This window comes from Cyprinodon tularosa, unplaced genomic scaffold (assembly GCF_016077235.1).
Source record: "Cyprinodon tularosa strain WSP-4 unplaced genomic scaffold, ASM1607723v1 ctg157, whole genome shotgun sequence".
NCBI lineage: Eukaryota > Metazoa > Chordata > Actinopteri > Cyprinodontiformes > Cyprinodontidae > Cyprinodon > Cyprinodon tularosa.
Genome location: NW_024038405.1, coordinates 923849 through 942383, shown reverse-complemented (window position 1 = coordinate 942383; position 18535 = coordinate 923849). Strand labels below are relative to the sequence as shown.

General features: G+C 36.2%; 1 protein-coding gene across 1 annotated transcript; it reads right to left on the bottom strand.

Annotated features, from left to right (window-relative positions):
- Positions 1 to 1601: 1601 nt before the first annotated feature.
- sft2d1 (SFT2 domain containing 1) lies at positions 1602 to 17456 on the bottom strand. Its single transcript, XM_038280156.1, has 8 exons — positions 17203 to 17456; positions 16610 to 16696; positions 13187 to 13269; positions 10670 to 10751; positions 10160 to 10195; positions 10030 to 10088; positions 6025 to 6054; positions 1602 to 3049 (listed from the first exon to the last, which is right to left on the bottom strand). Exons 1-8 carry the CDS (start codon positions 17266 to 17268, stop codon positions 3010 to 3012), a joined length of 483 nt encoding a protein of 160 aa, XP_038136084.1. The 5' UTR covers positions 17269 to 17456; the 3' UTR covers positions 1602 to 3009.
- Between the last annotated feature and the right edge of the window lie 1079 nt (positions 17457 to 18535).

The following is an 18535-nucleotide window of genomic DNA, read 5'->3' as shown; positions in this document are numbered from 1 at the left end:
CCCTGCTTTCCCATGACAGAAAGAGAGATTCTATCCATGATCAATTTTAACATTATCAGTTCTCTAGACAAGAACTACAGCTGTGATTGAAAGTTTAAACACTCTACCATTTAAGAAAATGACTAGTAATTAAAATAACACAAAACTGAAAAAGTAATAAATATGACTAAATGATAATTTCATAAAATATAGATTTAAAATTTTTTTTAAAACATAATTCTCAAAAAAAAAAAAAAAAAGACAGACAGACAGATTTAAGTACAATGCTCAAAACAGGTGCAGAAGTCTGACTGAGCATTTCCTGAACATTACAGAAAACACCTGATTTCAGTGATTGTGCAACAAAACTTCAATTCATTTTACTGGCAGCTGATTTTTTTCTGCCTTTATTGGAAGGCTATGTAAACTTTCAAGCACAATTGCATAAGGTCACCTTTCAAGCATTCATATATATGATTTTCAATAAATAAAATAAAAAATATGAAAATACTCAAAAAATATAGCCTGGGGAAGCTTTCTAAAGTTACAGAAGTTGTTTTCCACAGCTTTTTCAGCAGGATATTATAAAAAGCTTAGTGCAAGGAAAAAAACATTTGAGTCCATCTGTGATCCCTACTCCAGCTGGGTTTGATATATAAAGAATAATTTTGTTAAACTGCACCTCATGAATGCTGGAGGGCCTGTGATGATTGTGGCTTGTTTTTATAGGTACCCACCTATTGGTACCTATAAAGAAAATTGGTCTTTAAAGAAATTTCAGACCAAGAAAACTAAAATAATCAGGGAGAAAAAAAATCTGTATCAATGCTATCAGACTCCTCAAACGTAAAGTCCATATATATATATATATATATATATATATATATATATATATATATAAAATAGTGTAAGCACAAAGCAAGCAGGACTCTAGAGGGGAATAGTCATAGAGCCCTGCCTCTGAACCCAGAGCCATGTCAAATTTAAGAGACAAACAGTTAAGAGGAAAAGAGGGGGTAGATTTTGCTACTGGAGTCAACGCTTCATTTACCAGCAGTTAGACATCACCCTGCAAGTATTTTTTTTCCTTCAAACAAAGAAATAAACCCACAGCCCCAAAGTAAGACAAGAAAACCTTTTCCAACCTTTTTCTTTTCTTAAAACATCTTATAAAAGAGTGACATACTCTATTTCTGGTCTGCTTTGATAACCATCCATCTCCAACAGTCTATGGAGAAAAGGCAGGGTACATCCCAGACAGGCTAAATCATCATATGGCCATGCACACATACACTTTGAAAACCAATAACTGTCTTATTTTTAATTAGCGGCTCTATCTGCTCAGTGGGCTAGCAGACTTTTAATTTCTCTCTGTAACTTATAAAGACATTTCTAAAAATTGTTGTGGATAAATTTTAGACTTGTCCAGAGTCAAATTTTAGGCAGCTCTATTCTAAGCATCCTTTACATATGCAACTTGCAAAAACCAAATCCTGAAGGAACACAAATACACCAGGAAGGACACAAGGAAAAAAGGAAGGAGGATGAGAAACCTGTGTAACTGATGCTCATAGGTCAAAACTTCTGACTTACCGTAAGTGAAAAAATAAGCAGCAAAAACACACCATTGGCCAAGTTATTTATTCATCTTTACAAGAAGATTTGGAGCGCTAATCTGAAGAGGAAGCAGAGGCGTGTTGGTTCCCTCATCTCTGTGACATAACCACAGATTAAAAACTAGAGGAAACAGCTGGAACGCCAGCAGATTGCAGAGGTCAGAACACATCCCCTTGAACCAGAAACTTCAGAACAGTCCAAAAATAGTCGGCAGATGAAAACAAATGCAAAGCCCACAACATTCAACGAACAATAATCATTTTGTCCTTTGCATTATTCTGACGGATTTGGTGGATCTCTGACAAATTAGTTGCACAAATGAAGGGAGATTGTGTGGATGAAATCCCACCACAAGAAAAAAAACATCTAGCAGCTATGCGGGCATTAAAGTTTAAGAAAAGGAAGGAGTTGATTAATCAGGAAGATAGATAAAACTATAGACGAATCTAGACTGAATCCTGGAGTGGATAAATCATCTTTGTCAGGTTAAGCTTTATAAGCTGTTGGTCCATTTAACACACAGGGGGAAAAAAACACCTTGACAAATGTGAACATCTGCTCTGAAAATGGGGGTAGCAAGGAGCCTTGCATCCTCCAGAGGAGGTAGTCATGGCAAACACATCCTCAAAGGCTACATGCCAATGCAACACAGGTAGCACAATGCAAGCTGGGTTATTAGGTCATGTCAAAATCACAACGCTCAGGGAAGCGTAATTAATTGGGTCATCACTACATATGGCAGTAAACCACATCTAAAACAGAACGTTTCTTTAATGTACATTTTTGCGTGGGGGGATCAACGTGTGGCAGAATGCACACTTTAACCATCAGACAGAACAAAAAAAAGCAGCACTTTTAAATCTCTCTAGCAGAAGAAAAAAATAGCCATTTCAAAGAGATGTAGGCACTATGCATACCAGTGCATCATCAGTGAAGCATTGACTCTTAAAAAAAAAAAAATACAAAGCATTAGCATCTAACATGCTTACAACACTTTAAAATTCCAAAACAAAAAAAACAAAAACAGAACAGAAAGCTTATTACTGCTCAAAAAATGGAAAGAATGTGTTTGGCATAAATACAGAGACATGTTAAGGTGTCGTTTTTACAATTCATTTTGCATTAAGTCAAACCAATTTCCCTGAACAAGAGTTGTATAAAATCTTCAGAAAGTATAAGAATATCACAAGCATCTACTAAATATATTAAATATTAAAGGCAGTGATTATAGACAAGGCTGATTTACAGTTACATTCTGGCCAAATTTAAACACCTTCAGCGAAAAACAGACAAGAATTCACATTATAAGGCAAAAAGCAATGAAAACTGAAGGAAAAGTGTATAAACAATGTATTTTACAAGTTTTTTGTATACTGGAACCATTCCGCAAAGCAAATTGCAGCCTCCTGAGCTTTAATTAAGGCAGGTTGTGAAGCACTTCATCACTGCATCTCTGTAAAAAAAAAAAAAATTTATTAATCACACAAAACAGAATTTCAGTGAAAAACAGCATTATACGTGAAAAAATTATATGAATAAAAAATATAAATTGAAGTCATATCCATGATGTTTAAAGACACCAAAACCTTTTGTCAGCAATGTTTGGGTGTGGCTCTTCATGAATAAGTGAACATGTTTTGACTGGGAAGAAATCGCTAGCTTCAGGTGCATGATGTCAGATTGTAATGCAAGAGCTTAACCATGGCAACCATGCATTGTTGCCAAATCCATTCCCTGCCTCTGGTTTTACCATGAGTGTTGCTATGCAGACTTCTTCTATGCTACCGTCTAAATTGGACGCAGGAGCTGTGAAACGCGTGAAGGTTGAAAGGAGGCACAGTCTGTGTGGGAGGAGGGGAGGAGGACAGACCGAGGGGAGGCTCGCTCCTTTACTACGGTATATAATCCTACCATAAGTCTGTGTCCAGGAAGATTTAACAGCAGAATTGACTCAGTCATCATGCTTTCTCTTTTCTAAGCAACTAAGGCTAATTTTGTTTTCCTGTGAATAGATACTGTACATCCTTCCTCCTACCAGCTATCCACTGTAAAATTAAATCCTTTCAGGAACCTCTGAAGGAAATGGGTTTTATAATCAGTATGCACCTAATATTATAAAAAAGATAAAATACTGATGTATGCATATGATTTGCCCAGGCTACTTTGGAACTAAGTTTAGCTTGAAACAATCCAAAAACTGGTGTAAAAATAGGTCAAATTTCTTCCAATAGGTGAATTTGCTCTTAACTTAAGCAGCTAAATAAGATTACATTGCAATATAAAAAAATATTTTTGTACTTAAAATGGAGTTGGCTTTTTTTATTTGACATATAGATCAACTCATTACATTGGCAAATTGTCTTACCTGCTTAAAACAATTGAAAATGAACTTATAGCAAGGAAAGAAAAAATGGTAACTTATATTTCAATTTCTGCCTGAGATTAGAATTTAGATTTATCCAATCTTCTAATTTAAATATGCATCGCTTAATACTTAATTTCGGATTTTAAACACATGAACTTAGCTTGTGGACTTGAAAACTTATTAAGATCAAGTATTTTCATTAAGTAAAAAAAATGCTAATCATTTAAAAAAATACTTAAATCTCACCTTATGTTACATCCTGTCCCTTTATTAATTATTTTTCCTAATGGACTGAGATGACCCTCATAATATTTGACAGATTATAACCCCTAAAACCTCCTATAATAAGCAGAAGGCAGTAAATCCTTAGCTGTCAGATTTGATATAAAACGCCCCCCTGGTGGTTCCAAATGAACAGATGCTTAATAGAAAACAAAGTTCGGCGGGTTTATCAGTCAAATTTCAAAGATTAAAAAACAGCGAAGTATTTAACCAGCTTTTTGTTTGGTATCTAAACCAGTGACTGCTAGGAATTAAAGGTTGGTGTTAAATACCTGATCTGAGAGTCTAGGAGGCGAAAAATGGTTTTTACTCTATCGTGTTTGCTGTTTAGTTGGACTTCTTAAGATGAACATGACCCTCAGAAATTCAGGAATCTGAAGTTTAGTTACTATAATAAGGAATAAAGTACAGAAACATGCTTTCCCGCGTTAGGTTAGGTTTCGACAGACTTGAAAAATTATAAAATCAGATTTCTTCTTCCTAAAGTTGCATGAGAGCAACAGCAGTCTGAAAGGTCTGTTGGAAGTGCAGACGCAGCAGGTTTTAGTGTCTGCATCTATAAACCTTAGAGGGTATTCAAGGCTACAAGGTAAAACACATTAAGGGATCAAGTCTACCCGCCATGTGGTGTCGAGTCTCGACAGGTATGGGTCAGTCTGACCAGAGATTGGAATGTAAGGGTTTAAATAGCTATTCAAAAGTAGATCAGTATACTCCAGGCTTACAACAGCAACCAACAGAAAGCCAAGTGATCAAATCTAAATTAAATGAAAAATGGATTACTATAAGAGGCTTAAGAAAAAAAGGGTTGATGAAACTTAAAAGAAGGAAGGGAAACACAATCTCGTCACCAAAATTTTAATTTAGAACCTAAGAGAAGGTGGATAGATTTGCATTTCATCAGCGGAATCTGCTTTTCAGGAGGGCGCCGTGGTTTCTTTGTCTTGGTTGTATTTTGTTGTTGCCTTTTGTGTGGGGGAGGGGGATCCCGGGGAGGTTACATGATGTCTCTCAGCTGTCAGGACAGATTATAGGGGTCACCCAAACACAGGGCATTTAATGGGGGAGCCGCATGGAGGCGAGGGGGGATCCAGACTGCTCACAAACTGAGATATGACCCTACTTACAGCTGGACTGACAAAACAACATCACACCTCCTGCTTGGTTCAACAAAAGCACTCAGCTGGCTGCCATACGACCGCTTTTTAAAAAAGAAAGGCTAAATCTAGCAAAATTATTCTCTTTTAGTTACATCTTTGGTCTGTGGCTCATTTAAAGCTGTAAGACTTCAACAAGAAAAACAAGGCAAACCTTCATCCTGTCAGAATCTAATCAAAATTTGCTTTGAGCGATAACCCTCAACAGCTTAAGATAAGCTCATTACATATCATTCAAAAGCTGGATAGAAGAAAAATATTTGTTAAATCTGTCTAAAAGCCTTACTCCACTGAAAATCAATTTATTCTGATATGAAGAACAAAACAGAATCACGGGGCTAATACCTAGAAAGACAAATAAATAAGCAGCTGCCATTTGTTTGACACAGAGAGCTCACACTTGTCATAGTGGGATGGATTAGAGCCATATGGTGGAGAGAGCCAGTGGTGAATAAAAACATGTTTTCAAAGACAACTCCAAGCAAATACCACCCATTTGTTGTGAGCAGTATCACTAGCAGACATTCCTATCAGCTGTGGGTCAGGTTCTTATAAACACAATGTGAAACATTATTACAGTGTTAAAGGTCACAAACTAACAGCATTTAGATCATTAGATCTTACCTGGCAAAAGGAATGTAAGAGATGCTATACCTAAAAACAGAAAACGTGACACATAATTATTGGTTATATCAAATGGCATCCATTTTTAAAAAGAATGGTTAAGTCAACTAAATCATTTGTATGATCTAGATTTATCAAACTAAACGAAAACTTTCTTCCTTTTTATTGTTATCTCGTCTAAATGAAACATGTATCTTTGAACTAGAGTTCAAAGAAAACATAATTAATGAAATATATTAGTTCAATCAATAGAAAAAACTGCAGAGCTTTGTGAAAAGTATTCCTACTTCTTGTTTTTTGGGGTTTTGTGTCATTTTACATTTAAAAAATAGTAAATTAAAAGGATATTAATGCAATAAATGGTCCAGTCACTCCAAAGTTACCTAGTCTAACACAGCATCATGGAAACATAACAAGGTTTAGGGTGTCATAATACAGGTCATGGATTTTTTTTTTTTTTAGATCATCATACATTTCACAATCGTCCATTAAATCACAAATATATATGCTGTTATCTTTTCTTCAACTATTTGAAATATTTCAAACTTAAATTACTGGAACTTAGTTCTTTTTAGTTAAAAATTGGAAGCAGTTATTAAACCACCTAAACTAGTCTAGAGAGGTTAATAATACGAATGATTAACCAAAGACAAAAATCGTTTGAAAATATTGAACTAATCTAATGAGGACGTGATGTTTTGTTTGGGTTAAACTGTTGTCATCTTCTCACTCGGTCATGAAAGAAGTTCAGCTTCCAAGCTGTCGACTGGCCTCTGCCCACTTCTCTGAGGTTTAGTGGTGACATCTCAGAAAACAAGTATCTGTGTGGGAGCGCACTGTGCTCTGGCACTGAGCCTGAGATGTGCAAGTTGTGGGTGCCATGGCGATGTCTTGGAGGACATTAGAAGACAGGAGATGAAAGTAGGGGGTGTATGGCTGAGGCAGAAATCTGCCAAAACTGCCCTGATCCGTTATCCTTCAGAATACTAGCAGCTGAGCAACAATAGAGTCACGGTGATATTCGAAACTATTGTTAGTTTTTTTTTTAACCTTTGTTCATAGTAAGAATCATCCAACGCCTGAAATGCTGGCATTACAGTTAAAGTGAAGATGAACCCAACAAATTCTAACATTTTACATGGGAGAATTTCTGATTTATTGGATGTTCCTAAATCATTAATACAAACCACATCAATCTGCTGCAGGAATGTTTTTTATATGTATGTTTATGTGTGTACACCCCCCCCCCCCCCCCCCCAGATCATCAAATGGTTTTAACTCTAAAAATGTTTCTATTTATCAATACCAGCTCACCCTAGCCCTGTGTGAAAAAAAAAAAAAAATCTTCCCCTGATGTTAAAACATAAATGCATCATAAACCAAACTTGGAAAGCAGAGTTAAAATTTGACCAGACTGATTCAACTCTAATTAATACAATTCCTGTAGAATAAAGGACTTGTTTAGGACTGGTTATATATTAGGTTTAAATATTTATGAGCGATTGAGAAACAAAGTCATCAATGTCTGAAATTGTTAACAAGCCACTTCTAGAGTTGGGCATACACTGTAGAGGTGAGTATTGGCGTGAGTGTTGCGATTCAATACATGTCGCGATACTTGGGTCAAGATATTATCACGGTATTGCAGTATCACTATATATTGCCATAATTTCCCCAGCTATCAAAATCAAATGATGAGATAAAACAGCAAGTGCTGTATATTTTCATCTTAAAATATTGATTAGGTATTATTATCCATGTTGTTTGGGGTTTTCTTCCACTGTGACTGCCTCAAATACAGATTTGGTGCTGCACGCACAGTTAAAGGGCTCCACAGCGCTTTCTGCCAGAGTGGTGGTGCAGAGGTAGCCCATTTTCCCATCAATGTTTTATGTTACCTTTTTTTTTTGAAAATCGATACTAAGAAGTGAAAGATCGATATTATATTGGGCAGCCGAATATCACGATATATCGACAAAACGATTATTTCCAACACCCCTAATACACTGTACGATTTTTTGCCCTTTTTGGGCTTATTCTCCAGTCGTGCGAGAATTTTTTGATTGGGGCAATTTTCAGCCTCATCGTGCGACGTGTAGTATACAGGGAGTAGCGAAGGCCGATCAGCCTCTCACTACCTCCTCCTGGTCAGGAATCGTAATTTGAGAGAAAATCAAACATGTTTGAAATCCAGTCGGCCGTCGAAAGATTGCATCAGAGCGTCGGCTGCACAGTGTGAAAACATGCATGGTGAGCTGTGAACTTTTAAACCCTGTGGTTTTGTCGTACATTTTGAGCGGCAGCTGTGTGCCACGAATGAAGATATTGCACAGTGTATACCCAGCTTAAGGTTGTGGGACTCTACTGAACCACACTGGGAACCATTATCCCTAAATGGGGAAAACATAAAAAAAAAAGAAAAAAAGGTGGTGAAAATTTACCAGAGTTCACCAAAGGACCCAGAACCAAACCTAGAGCAGTTTCTTAATCCTGCAGTAGACACAAGCAGGTGCTTAACCCTAAAATTCACGCTACAGAGAATCAGATGTGGTGGAGCAGACACTTTCAATACATTATGACTTGTGACTACGGATGTACGATATTGTCAGCATGTTAAAAATTGAACATCAACCATTCCAACGATATAACAGGCAATGTTCAAATCTTGGAAACCAAGTCCAGTGGATTTTTTTTTTTTTTTTACTTTTACGGAATGACTATGACCTGGATGACTGAGAATCTTCGTCAGCAACAGGCAATGTTATATCAAGTGAGGATTATGGCTGCAGCACCAGCAGGTTACGTGCGTCCAACTAAAGCACGTAACCTCATTTTGCTGAAACAAAAATGACGATGGTGTGGATGTTTTGCAAGTTTTAGCAAAAAAGATCACAAACTATTTTGCAATAACTGCACAAGAGAGGAGGGAAAAATAATAAAATATCAGTTATCAACTAGTATCAGCCAAAACTGTAATATCTTGCATCCCTGCTTTTTTAAGGTTTAGTCTGTGAATAGATGATCCAGAAAAATAAACCAGGTGGAGCCATGTTACATCTGGCATAAATCTACAAACATTCTGACAAAGAACATGATCCCTACAGTTAAACATGCTGCTGACGGTGTGGTGTCTCGGTTTACTTAGTTGGGTAAACCTGGATTACTTTGAGGAACTGAAGGCAGCTAACCAGAAAATCCTGAAGGATTATATGGAGTCACCAGGTTTATGTGGCTAAATCCAAAGCCCAACTGAACGTTTACATCTGGGCGGCTCAAATAAAAGGTTTCATTTCATTGACTTGTGTTAAATTATGATATATTGTTATGACCTTTAACAGGCTGTTTGTCTTCAAAACCCTCCCATCTGGTTAAGTTCATAAAATCAAAAAGTACAAGACTAACTTAGGTATAAAAATGTATATATGGCAGATATTCCTACAGCAGATATAAAGGAAGAATCATCCAATAAAGTCTGGCATTAATGAGGTTTTAATGATAGCAAACAATTTTACACCTATTCAGGCTCCCTGTTCAAATAGAACTACGGATATCTGGATAAAGATCTTTGATTTTAGAGATTATGCTGACACAGCAGCTCTGAGTACTGACCAACTGTACATACATTCCTTACTTATTTTAAAGTGAGAACAGTTAGAAAAGGCTAGGTAAAGTGAAATTACTCAGAGAACAATAGTCAACAATAATAAGTATAAGAACAACCGGCCCATTTATAACAAACCAAAACGTTTAGTTTAACAAAAGTTGATAGAAGCTGAATCAAAAATTTTAGATGCAGATATTTTCCAACAATAGCTCTTTGGCTGATGTTCCAATATCAATATCTGATCAGGACATCCCTAAAAATATCAAACTATAAGAAAAGTGACTCAACTGATGAAAACAATATACATATATACGGACAGCTATGCATCCTCCTAAACTTTTGAATGTTTGGAATAAATTAGAGCAGCTGAGAAAGAGACCAAACAGCAAAGTCAGTCTTACCAGGTCATTGACAAAAACTGTAGAATACAGAAGATGATGGCCAATCCATTTTTCTTCCACTGTAGAAAATAAATATATTAAAACATCCATTTTAGTGAGTTAAATACTAACAGGCCTGTTGAACACTTACCCAAAACGCTGCACAAAGTGTTAAGACAAGGCACAGCTGGGGGAAGGAGAAGACAAATACTTGGTTAGAGAACATTTAAAAGGAAAATCCACGTCCATAGACTCACTCTCCATCGTCTGTCATTGTACTAAAGCCTCCTTTTTGGCCACAATGGCTGCAGATATTTTCACCCGACTTTTATACTGAGTTTTATATAAATAATTTTGTGTGTGTGATAAGATTTACAATTGCAAATCCTCTGCCTATACATTTGCAGGGTTTGGTCATTAAAATATGATTTTGATGAAGGCAAAATGGCAAAAATAAAAAGTTTGCATTCACTGCTTTCTGAATTGCACATTCAAATCACTTTGGAACTTGTATCTGTGGATGAAAACACGTTTGCATTCGTTTAATATACATAAACCTTTTGAAGATCATGAGCTGAAAACTGTAGATCCTTTAATAAACCCTGTCTGCAATAAGAGAAACATATGGCATGTGTGTAAAAACAGTGTAGAATGCATTTACCATCATAACAATGGTAGCTATGAGTCTTGTGGGTTCAAACATCTTCTTCAGCTGTTTCAAGGGTCCCATCAAGAAACAGGTGCTATAGAAATAAAAAAAAAATAGAAAATGCTGTAGATATGGTGCAAGATACATTTCACGGTATAGATAACAGCTAATCTGTTACGTTTAATGTAATCTCTGCCATAAAATAAAACCAAGGTAAAGGTTGAATAATTTTGCTTTTTAGTCTGAGACATTGGCCGTTCTTTTAGCCAACTCGCATATCCAAAACAATTCGGTTTGGTCGGAAACATCACCAGAGGTTGGAACTAATATGCATTGTGTGCCCTTTATATTTGTAACGCAGTAGGGTGGGTGAAATGACCATATTACATCATGAAGGATTAGAACATGCTGATGAGCTGCCAAAACAGACAGATTGCGGAATCTCTAAGTAAGCTTTATGATTTATGCAATGCAGAAAAACCAAATAGCTTGGAAACCACTGAAAACCATCTTTGAACATCAGTACCAATAATTGTTCTTCCCCTTTACACCAATGTCCTCTGTACAATAGTTAAATAACTATTTACTTAAGCAAAATCTACCGGGACAAGTGATAGTCAAATAACCAACAAAGCATTTAAAAAAATTGAGTGTATGTCAATGTAACCTTTCCTGATTTAAAGATCAACAAATCAAATGAGACGTGTGTTCCCTAAAGACTTTATATTCTGAAAATAATAAATCAGAAAGATTCAGTTCAAGTTTAAATCTTTTTTATATATAAAAGAAGAATAAACAAATAATTCTTAACTGTAATGTGCTTTAATCTGATACACCGATTAAGAATGCCAAATTATATGATGATAAATAAACAGAATATCTCTCTTTTGAATTGATCAATTTTCCTCACCCAGCAGTTTCCCCAACAATCTATTGTTTTAAGGATAGCTTTAGCCAAATGCACAGAAAACGAAAACTTTATTACAAAAAAAACTACAAGATTTTCGAAGGAGATGCTAAAGAATGATTTACTTTTTAATTAATTTTCCCTGTAGGGGGTCGTTGCTGTCAAAGCATGTTCAGTAAGAACATAAAGGTGGAGCACAACATGTAAAACCATTTCTTAATCACACAGAAAGATTACTCTACTCTCTCCTGTTTAAATGAAATTAAAAAAACATAGTTAATCGATTTTCTTCTAGAGAATAACATCCTTAAATATGAGCATGGAGAGATTTAGGACCCTGTGCCATAAGAAAAAAAGACAGAATCCAAACACTCATCATAGCAGTATGACTATAATTTAAAGTGGTTTACCGCTGGGTTCAATTTAACCCAACATGCTGCAGTAATTACGGGTTCAACACTTCCTGTCCATCAATGACGCAGTCAGCGCTACGATGAACATTACGGATGTCTTACGTCAGTGAAGTTAAAGAGGAGAAGGCTTTCCCAGCTGGTGAGGAACGCAGCCGTTTTCCCAGTACAGCTGAGTGAGTAGCAGGAATCACTCGGTGTCACATCTGTTAGATGAGAAATTAGAGTAGCGTGCGTTGACGCAGACTCTTCAGACTGATTGGAAGAGAGGGTCTGTTGCTTCGTCTCTCCCTTGTTATTCCAACTGCTTAGTGTGACAGAGTTATTCACCCTGTCCACGCACATGCTGCTAATGCTCGCAAGAAAAGCTGTCGTCTCGGGGGCGACAACTAAGAAGGACTCAGTTGTTCAGCCACAAGTGGGCTTTTCTCTGATGAGAGGAAATCGATTTTTTTAAAACACATTGAAAAATAAAAGAGGCTTTGTTTTATCAAAAAAATGTATAAAAAAAATAATCTGAAACAAACGATAAAGATTGGTCAGCCTGTACAGCATTTTAACGGGGGATGTGAAGGAGAATACATTTCTTTGTTAAACCTAAGGATTTCTAATCTGGGAGGGTCTCTACAGTTAGAAAAAAAAAAACGCAATAATTATTTTTTGACCAAAAATATTAACCTTATAACCTTGGATGTAGAGTTTGATTTCTAATTCCAGTAGATCTGCTCTTAGCCACAGAAAATAATGCTTCTGCTATGCTTTAACGCCATATTATGACATAGACGGAGTAAATATGTGTTTTAGCCTAAACAAAGAGAACCAGAGTTAGTGAAAATATATTATTTTAAAAAATATATGCAAAAAGGTGAGACAATGAGTGAAAAAAATAAAGATTTGTTATTGATCTGTTGGCAGGGGAGAGGCCATGCCAAATCTGGAAGGAAGAGTTGGGACACCGGACCATGCTGAAAACAGCAAAGCTAAACCTAGTTAAACTTAGTTTTAGTTTCTTAATGACCCAACTTCCTCTTTAACATTCAAAACTTTTTTATGCCCCCAGATACATGAAGGCATATTGCAATCCCTTCCAAATTGTTTTCTTTTAGCATGTGCATGTTGCACACAGTAAGAATGCAATAATTATACTTATTACAACGTTATTATTTAACTCACTGCACCTGTAAATAGATCTAGAGTTACCTAAAGTCTTACCTGGACAAAGCTGCAATATTTCCTAGTGTGTAGAAGACAGCAAAAAGCTTGAGCCCCCCAGGAAGGAACAGCAGTGCTGAGCCCTGGAAAAACAGCAGATTAATTTCTGTAGGCTGTAGAAGACATCCTCATACATTCATTAGAGGTTAAAGGTGAAGGAAATGCAGCAATGGGATGAAAATCAAAGATTTAAAATCTCAAGATTTTCTATTGTGCTTTTAAAACGTCACAGGAATATAGCTGGTCTCCTCTAGTAACAGACCAACAAAGGTTAGGTTGAAATTTTTTTTTATCTCATTTACAATGATTTAGATACACCTAATTAATAAACGCTTACAATGAGGGCTAGTACAACAGCAATTATGCACAAACCTAGCGTTAAATTTATAAGCACTGTGGAATAAGTTCAGCTATCTTTACCAAATAAAAACAAAGAGCTATTTAGAGGGCCTTGCTAAAGCAGTCATACCTCTAACTTTTTTTTTATTATTGTCACATTTAGAGACTTTAGACAGATTTTATTTGTAATTTTGTTTACACAAGTGTAAATTTAGATCACAAACCTAAATACACTTTATTAGAATGGTAGCTTTTACAAATGTATGATCCTCAGCCCAGTCAAGCTAGATAGAAAGGCCCTTTGAACAGAAAAAAATCAAGTCAGGATCTCATTTTGATTCGGGACTGGCCTTTTATTGGTGCCATCAAACACACAGCGATCTAAACCATTCTATAAACTCAGGCTCTATGTTTATGGTGTCCACCTACTGGAGGATGAAACTTCTCTACAGTCTCAAAACTAACAAGCCTAATTCCAGTGATACCCGTGATTCAGCACAATCCATCATCCCTTCAACTTGCACAGGCTAAGGAAATTCATCCCCACAGTATGATGCTGCCATCATCACCCAGTGTGTGTGGGCTGTTAGTTTTCTGTCACAGAGTTTTAGGTTAGAAAGTATATATTTTCCTCAATCGCTTTGAGTCTGCTGTGGCTATGGCATGCAGTAAACTAGAAACCGGGTTTTCGGCTATTTCTACTTAAATATTCGATCACTTCTAAAGACAACAGTTATTAGATTTTTATTTAGTTGAATTAGACTAAAGGGAGCTGTACAATAAAACTAAATTAAAGATATAAAGCATTATGCACTACCTGGTCAGTGGTCTGTCATATGAAATCTACAAAAAAGACTTTACGTTTGTATTTGCAACATAAAAAATTCACCTATGTCAAGGCTCCCAACAGGCCCAATAAGTATTTAACAGCAGGCTTTTAGTTACTCGGGTTTTTAATCTCATCGGTGAACACTATTATAATCAGCTCAATATGCACCTTATAGATGTTAAGGACCACAGATTCTAATGTTTATTTTTTTGTATCTACAAACAAGATTTCTTTCATGTCCTGGAAACTGGTTGCTCTTTCCCTTTTCACTTGAACTTTTCTCATTTTCTATCTTAAAAAATATATTTTTTTATAAATAACATGACAGAAAGTTTTCCCTTTCTAAGTGTTTTTTTTTTCTTTTCAAACGTAAAAAGAAGAACAAAGTCATAAAAGTTACATTTTCTGTCTACTTATTTTGAATTGTGGGAACAAAAAAAATATTCTAATGCCAAATGCAAAAGTAGTGATCGCTTATACACGCTGGTTGGGTGAAAGATTTTAAATGAGGGCCTGGCTCTATACTTCAAAAGGCTGTTTTTCTTAAGGCAGTGTGAATTTTCACAGATAAGTGTGTGTGTGAAAAGACTTCCTCTTATGACTAACATGCTCAAACTCTTTGGGTAAAGCTATTTATTTATGCGGCAATAAAGCATCGATTTAGCAGAGGTGTAGCCAGAAAATGTTTATAAGGGTGACCAGGCAATAACCAATGTACACTGAGGGGTGGCACCAGAACCTCAGGCTCAATCTACGCTGTTCCAACAGGAAAATTAACAAGGAACACATACATATTTTCTAAATAAAGACAATCTATACTTTACAGCCTTCGTAACAAATAGACGCATATATTTAAACATCTGTCTAGATAAAAGGTATAGTAGATAAAATCCTTCCAGGTTTGAGTTCTGGGGCGAACAGCTTTTCCATTGGCATTACGTACCTACTTTTATCAATAATCATTCTGCATAAAATTGACATTTACAAGTACTAATATCTACATTAATTGATTATTAAATTAGTTTTTATTAAAGTAGTTATTTATCTATGATCTCACTGAAGACTCCTTGATCACTTGCAGAGACACATAATTTCTTCTTTACCTGATAAAACACAAAGTTTAGTTCTGAAAAGAGCATTAATTCTGTATTTATCATCTTTAATGTTAGTATATTGATGTGCATAATTAAACAAAGTGTTTTTGTTAAAGGAGAATGGCGGGTTTTTTTTACATTGGGCCCTTGATTTTACATTATTACATCATGTTCTACTCACCTATGTGAGTATAGTGTCATTTGGAGCTGTTCTGAAGATATTCCATTGGGTTATATCCAAGTAACGTCTTCTTATGGGCAACGACTTGAAGGCACAAACTAAACTGTTCATAATGTATTCTTTATGGTACACCAGCATTCATAACATGTAGGCGAATCACTGTCCCCCAGACATCCACGGTTATATTTTTTTATACTTATATATTTTTTAAGTATGACGTCATCCGTGCGCGCCAGCTACCATTTATTCATCCTGTCCGCTGAACTGCTGCTAGTTTTACTCACATGCCTGGAAGATGTCTAGTGCTACTACCACAGATGATCTCGCTCTCGAAATGGAATTTAATGATTCAGATTAGCTAGCCGAATGAATATAAGGGGTAGAGCGTAGCCGTCTGTGGCCCGGGCTGCTGGTCACAACTCCAGTCCGGTGGACGGATGCGCCATACACACTTAACTTTGTTTTTCAAAAATATAAATATAAAAAATATAACCGCGGATGTCTGGGGGACAGTGATTCGCCTACATGTTATGAATGCTGGCGTACCATAAAGAATACATTATGAGTCGTTGCCAATAGGAAGACGTTAGTTGGATATAACCTAACCCAATATCTTCAGAACGGCTCCAAATGACACAAAACTCATATGGGTGAGTTGAACATGATGTAATAACCTAAAATCAAGGGGCCAATGTAAAAAAAAAAAAACAGCATTCCTCTTTAAGTAATTGTTAATATATGGAAAATTTAAATGTTTTGAATATTCCACTTGAAAGTATTACTGCTTACACCATCTGTATTAGAGGGGGAAAATGGTGGGGGTGGTCAATCCGACCCTGGCCCCCCATCTAGGTTCGCCCCTGCGAGTTAGGTCAATCAAAGGAAGAAACTGGCTCTCTGCTAATTTAGCAAATTTATGTTTAAGGTGAACATTTTATTTTTACTGTCAGTTTTATAAGCAGAGCTGCAGAGACACTCACGAGTATGGAGAACAGGATGCCTACAGCAAAGCATATGACAAACCATTTCACCCTGGTGCTGAAGCTGAGAGAGCTGCCATCAAGGACCTGGTGAGAACAATGAGAGGATATCACACGACAAGTCTAATGACCTACACTGAGACCCACAGGCTTCCACCGGACATTCAACTATGGTGGCTGGAGCCAAGCATTTTTAAAGCTACAGGCCAACTTATACATTAAAACGTCAAAACAAAAGCAGCGTTTTGATCAAAGTGAAACCAAGCAGAACCTTACCTTATATCCTCCTAAATGTGAAAGCGTGCAAGAATATAAGCAAAACAGTTACAGTTAAAAGCTAGCAATGACATAGAAGCTCATTTAAGGCATGACTTATTAGAAAAAAAGTTAGCTAATTCTGCTAAAGGCTAAGGTAAAAGTTAGCTGTCAGTTTAGAAAAATCCGCATCGAACAAGAAAACACATATTGAAAAGTAGTAACATTTAGCATTACTGATTAGACATGTTTAAATGCGGTTGCCTGAGACAGTAACTTATAATAACAAGGTTTTTTGGACACAGTTAGCATTAGCAGCTGTCAAACACTAAGCTAACCTGTGCAGTTAACCCGAGTTCTTCATTGTCTTCCCGGCCGCTCAGAACACGTCGCAGTTTATCCATCGTCAAAAACTCAAACACGTAAAGGTTTAAGAAGAAATAATGACACCAAAACAGTCCAGACTAAAGAGTGTCCGTTGGTGTTCAATGACTACTATCGCTGACATTAGTTGCTCCACACTTCCTGGCTTCAGGACGTCTTCACTGCGACTGGCTGACCTGGAATCAGTTTACAGTTAGACCATGAGTGGCGTATTTCCTGAAAGAGGCGTTTTAACTGACCGAAGATCAGACCCTTAAAACAACTATGACGCCTCCTCTGGACGGTTACAGCTGCCTCTTTATTGGGCATAACGGTGTTACGAAAGTTTATGAAAGTGACCCAAACTGACTATGCCTATATATTTTAACTACATTTAACTAGATTTTAGTTGTGTGTAAAATAAATAAAATAAAAATAAAAATCTAACAAATAGGAAAATACGACAGAAAATGCAAAAACTAAAATAAAAACGTGACATTTCACAATATTATCTAGTGAAGTTGACTGCTCTGGCCGCATCATTAGCGGTGTCTTTTTTCTGTCCCATTGTCGCCACCTAGTGGAAGCATCAGCAGCGGGCCGTTCACTCAGGATTGGCAAGCAAATAGTGTATAAATTCGCACAGACTTTTCAGTACAAACGAGTTACCAATGTATCCCTTAATACTTCAACATCATACCTTAAAATTAAATCGTTTATTTTTTTCTGGTTAAGTCTTATATTATTAAATGTTTCTAACAATTACTTAGCAATATAACATTTATTTTGCGCACCTGTTCATACTAAATGAAAATCAGGAACAATAAGCAATATCCTGCTGCTGGTAATAATTATCTATTTTGAGTCTCATAGCCAGCAGATATAAGGGATGTGTTTTATAGTAGATATTCTATTCCACTGTAATATTTGCAAAAACATCTTTTGTTTCAAGGATGAATAAAATTGATAACAAAAGACATTTATTGTGGGAAACTTTTAAGGTCATACTGCTCCTCTAAGGGACACTGGCTCTTTGTGAATATACCAGAGAGAAGACATTTTGACAGCAACAATAAAAAAGTAGCTTTAGAGATAAGGTACAATTTCCCCAAACTGTACAAAGTGTTTTTTATGTAATCTAAACAGTGTTACATATTCTTCCTCAGAAAAACAGGCCAACATTAGCAATTCAGTGCAAACTTTAATGAAATATTAATTCTTATTTCATAATAATATTGGGGGCCATTGTAAAAATAAGAGTGATAATCGCTGTAGTTGTAGTTCATGTAGCTCTGATCCCCCTCTGCG

What these genes read in the sequence shown, in the direction of transcription:
- sft2d1 (XM_038280156.1), bottom strand. Translation starts at nt 17,268, where the DNA reads ATGGATAAACTGCGACGTGTTCTGAGCGGCCGGGAAGACAATGAAGAA. An exon ending in AACTCGGGTTAACTGCACAG is followed by an intron (nt 16,697 to 17,202) that starts GTTAGCTTAGTG and finishes TGTTCTCACCAG; the next exon opens with GTCCTTGATGGCAGCTCTCT. An exon ending in TAGCTACCATTGTTATGATG is followed by an intron (nt 10,196 to 10,669) that starts GTAAATGCATTC and finishes TCCTTCCCCCAG; the next exon opens with CTGTGCCTTGTCTTAACACT.